Source organism: Liolophura sinensis, chromosome 6 (assembly GCF_032854445.1).
Source record: "Liolophura sinensis isolate JHLJ2023 chromosome 6, CUHK_Ljap_v2, whole genome shotgun sequence".
In the NCBI taxonomy this organism is placed as follows: domain Eukaryota; kingdom Metazoa; phylum Mollusca; class Polyplacophora; order Chitonida; family Chitonidae; genus Liolophura; species Liolophura sinensis.
Window position 1 is genome coordinate 24,501,318 of NC_088300.1, and position 5,066 is coordinate 24,506,383.

The following is a 5,066-nucleotide window of genomic DNA, read 5'->3' on the forward strand; positions in this document are numbered from 1 at the left end:
TATCTACCTATAAATACAATACGCCATGTGTTTGACTTTCATTTTGTTTTCTTGGCATGGATCAGAGTCTACACGGAGTTGTCTACGTATGTACATTCATACACACAAGCATATGTGTCATGTATACTGAGAATACTCGTAGAACATTCTAGGTTTCTTACCTAGATCGTTTCGCGGAATGATGATTCACGTTTGTGGAGAATTAAGAACACGCTTAGTCACTATGAAAAAACTTCGGTAAAAATCAATACAGTCTAATACATATACCGTGGTTAGTAGTTACTACCAACTATTGTTAGGATTATGTTTCATTTAAAAAGGCTGACCCCAAAGCAGATCTTATTCAGGCATGACTCGAACAGAACCTGAATCATGGGCTCTAATAAACGCCTGTTGTCTAATGATTTATTGATATTTGCACCAGTTTTTCACTTTTACAACGGCGGTCTTTTATGGGTTCTTAGCAAACCTCCAGACTTAAATGTGCATCTAGGAAATAACCCAGTTAAAGGTTTGTCGCAAGGTTCGGCACTTAGGTACTGTTTGGGCTGTTTGACTGTTTTTTTTTTTTAATATATTTTTATTATTTATTTATTTTATTTATTTTGTCAAGACGCTGTTTTAAACACACCTATATAAATATATGCCCTTGTAGTTACAGAAGTGCTGTGCGTTGTCACATCGACGTTTTGACGTGGCCTGAAATTAACACGGATAGCCCATAATTATATGAATACCTCTGTCCGGCCTACAAGGAAAAAAATAAAAATGAACATGCTAGTATAAAGATATTCATATTTGTATATCACATAGATGTTTTCGGTGTATGTTATGCCCACGCATTTGTTTTTCGCAGCCTATAATTATTTAAAATGATTGATCATTAAAGGTCATTCTCCTGAACTCTGGCTTTTATACTTTAATACATTTGCTACACGGGCAACACTCAAGTACCCAACAATTAAATCTACAGCACATTTAACATGGTGACCTACATATTTAATTGCTACACAAATTATTTACGGGACTTATTCCCAAATGTGTGTATATATATATATATATATATATATATATATATATATATATATATATATATATACACTGTCAACACTTTGATTATGTATGTTTTCACAGATGTTATGAAATCATTTTGAATATTTGGTTCTGAGAAGGTAACACGACTCATAGCGGACGTGTCCAGACCTGTCTGTGGAAATCACCTGTGCCATAGGGATTCCCCTAATCTACATAGCTTCACATGTTTATCGGGCGACGTATTCCAGGCTGATGATCACACCGCGCTCAATTTCAAAACGTAACTTGTAACCAAGTTTTCTGCGGTATCTGTGCCTGTTACAGAAATAGACAAGACAATACTTTGGCAAGAGTTTCAACTGGCCTACTTTGAGGAAAGAGCCGTTCCAAATTATCTACAGGGGGGTGAGGTAAGGTGGGTTTCTGTCATCTATCACAGCTGTTCAGCGCGGACAAGGCCAGGTAGGTCAGCCGACCTGACTAGGCGTTGCATATAAGTACGACGAAGTGCGAACGTCGTATCACACAGCGCGTAGAGCTTGACAAGATAGGATATCTCTACACCTTTACAATACCAGTCATCATGCTGAACGGAGTTTACACCCCCATACCTAGAGGAGCTGGCCGAAGGGGAGCCGGCCGAAGGGGAGCCGGCCTGGGCACAACTGGAGGGTGACACCCTCGCTGTTCTACGACCAGGAAAAACCCAGGCTGGAGCTCAAATCCGAGCCGTGTTTTGATGACGATTATGGCAACATTGATACATGACGAAGAACTCCTTAGACTTGGCCAAAACGCCGAAGAAAACTGGCAATCTTCTACCGTTGATTAAAGAAGAATTAAAATGTAAAATCCAAGCCAAACGATTAGCGGCTGGTCAAGAAGAACTAGACATCCACGAGTCCAAACCCAAAGTCAATCAGGTGAGTGTTGCCTCTTTCTGGCCAGGTATATATTTGTTTTATACATTATGTTTTTGTGGACGCACTTTCACGTACTTTTACCTTTTTTTTTCAACTCACAGTTGAGGTATCCTCCTACAGTTAGAAATGCCACAGTTAGACGCAAATATTGTCTTGATTAGCACTTTATCAACGAAAAGCGGTTAATATTGACCCACTTCGTATAAAATAATTTTTTTCACACTCATCGTAATTCTGGTCATTAACCTAATCCTGATGTTTTTTTTTTTCAATACCACCTTGATAATTCCTTTTAATGAAACTTTGAAATCTAAGCTATGGAGAAAAAATTATGTCTATTGAAACTTTTATATGTCATCCGTGTAATGATTTTAGTATAACAGTGTTCATGCTTGATGGATTTGCCTTGTATGACTTAGTGATTGTTAATTAAGACTTATTAACATACAAACTTCGATTTACCCGCTTACCCAGAAAGGCAGAAATTTTATGTGACGCACACGAATTCGACCTTCTATGTCTGGTTTATTCAGTGGAAGTATATAATGACATAACCACCGTTGGCTTGTCATATAAAATCGATTCTGCTTGAAGTAACACTTAATTATTTTATTGTATACCTGCGTTTATTAGACTCAGATGTTATACTGTAACTGTTTTGCCAGTCATGCTAAAGGGTCGTCAGCTGTCAATCACGTCTACATATATATGAGTATGCTTCTTTGTGAAGCTTTAATTCGCTTAAAGCTAATCATAATAGCCTTATGCAATATATGATTTAATCAGCAAAAACGTTATACTGGAACCTTCTATTTTTTGGCCATCAATGGCATAAATTATATGTTATAGATGTATTGACCGTTGTACGTGCATATGCATATTTACACTCGAAAGTGTATGCTGTATTTCTGTAAGGGCAAGAGGCTGAAGTACCTAATTACACCTAATAAAAATTTTGATTAAGTGTGAAAAATGAAACAAAAGTACAGAGAATATGGTGTAAACATTTAATCTCTACCTTAATTATAAGAGAGTGTATTTTGATTTTTTCTTTTAATAATAAATTTCAATTTTGCCGTATTTCAGCTGACTGAAGATGATATACGAAGGCGGGAGACCCGTAAAGCTCAGAATAGACGTGCTGCTCAGCGATATCGTGTTAAACAGCGACGCCTGATCACTACGGACAAACAGTAAAGGCACGGTGGAGACGGAGGGTGGGGTGATGTGGGGCTTGGCTCAATAAATCTGTTTCAGTTCAAAGTATGATAATTAAGTTAATTCGTTGTAATTTTAATCCACGTTAAACAATGAGTAAGTCAGAATGCCATGCAGTAACACAAATAAGCATGAGCAGCTCCCTCAGCAATGAAAGTAGATCACCACTTGTCGTTCACCGTGTGTCACCGCCATGCAATACACATGCTTTTATGGGAGACTATCTGCTGTGTACGTTTTACTTATATCATATCTTTGGGTATACACCTGACGATCCTTTTATTGTGCAATTTCAGGAGAAACAGCGTCTTCGAGTTGGAGAATGCGTCTCTGCTCGCCCAGGTTTCGTCAGCTGCAAGAAGACAAGCAGAGGATATTAGCCATTCTGGAGGACCACAAGAGGCACTGCTGCTCTCCGCGTGAAGCTGTCGTGCCTGACTGGGATGTAGACCCCATCTTTTTCATCAACTGATCGAGAGAGAGAGTATGGGGAAAACCCTTGACACACCCGCCATATAACCGTGTTGCAGCCTACATGTGCAGTCAACAAGCATACGCATGTGCAACTTCCACCATCTGCAGACCAGACACGGCATGCAGCGGCCTTTTGCTATGTATTTTTACACATGTATATGTCGCAAAGAGACCATTGTTCCTGTGTATTTACGTGTACGTATATAGTTTTGAGCGCATTGTCTCTTTTTAAAAATGCGAATGTGTGATATCAGCTCAATGTTGCGCGAGGAAACACCCATTAGGCTGTTTTCCATGCCCTCGATCAAAGTGTAACAATGCAATGGGTTCAGTTTTCCATGCCCTCTGTCAGAGTGTAACAATCCAATGGGCTCTGTTTTCCATGCCCTCGATCAAAGTGTAACAATTCAATGCGCTCAGTTGTCTATGTCCTCGATCAACATGTAACAATGCAGTGAGCTCAGTTTTCCATGCCCTTGCAGTGAGCCAAGCTTATCAATATCACAACACAAAAGGTTATAGACCAACGAATGGGAATAATTTGCACATGACGACATTTGCATTACATGTAACGTTAGTCTCAGTCTTCCAGTCATCAAGTTAGATTTGTTACATCTTACCAGTAAAAGTCCGACGACAGTTTGAGAAATCCACCACCAAGATAATCAGTTTTCCATTTGATCTCATTTTGGCGATGTACATTTTATACAAATCATTTTATTTTAATGACTTGTGCCATCGTATGAAGTTTGACGTGTGAATTTTAAGTTTTTTAAAGAATTATTAGTTTTGTCAAAGGTCAGTGACCTTAATATAACCCATGCAGATCCGTTTCACCCATTCCATTCATTAAAAGAACACAGTCTTAACCATATTTAGGTTTCCTTTTTCTGTGCTATATTACCTCATACAGTTTTTGTATATATACGTACATTTATTATTTGATAGAAAACGGACCTTGTTCAGATCTCAATAACATATCACAAGTCATTGTCTACATGTCTTGGACATGCAGAAGTTTTAATCAAATTAAGGTATTTCTTGTCAGCTTGTAGACATTCTTGTGTAAATTTCACTGGTATTCTTATTAAGTTATAAAATCATTTGCCCACACGAAACATTTTCAGTTGTAACCATTTATACAGACATCGTTCAGTTTTGTATTTTGGTTTTTCAAGGAAGCATCTTTTCTACATAAATATGATATGGTAGAAAGATACATATAAATAGCGCTAAATGTAAATAGCTGTACAACAGACTTTTTAATTAGGTGGAATTATTGTGATTTACACTCATGTATGTGATTACTTCGCATATCTGAAAGTTAGAATTTGAGTGGTAATATTTGCATAGTAGTTTTACGATATTTTTGTAAATTTCATGTTAATATTGTATATATCTGTACATTTGTTTTGT

The 5,066-nt window shown here is 37.6% G+C and overlaps 1 protein-coding gene across 1 annotated transcript; it reads left to right on the top strand.

Moving 5' to 3' along the window:
• Positions 1-1,591: 1,591 nt before the first annotated feature.
• On the top strand, positions 1,592-4,275 carry LOC135468382 (uncharacterized). Its single transcript, XM_064746615.1, has 3 exons — positions 1,592-1,958; positions 3,045-3,149; positions 3,470-4,275. Exons 1-3 carry the CDS (start codon positions 1,800-1,802, stop codon positions 3,554-3,556), a joined length of 351 nt encoding a protein of 116 aa, XP_064602685.1. The 5' UTR covers positions 1,592-1,799; the 3' UTR covers positions 3,557-4,275.
• Positions 4,276-5,066: the final 791 nt, after the last annotated feature.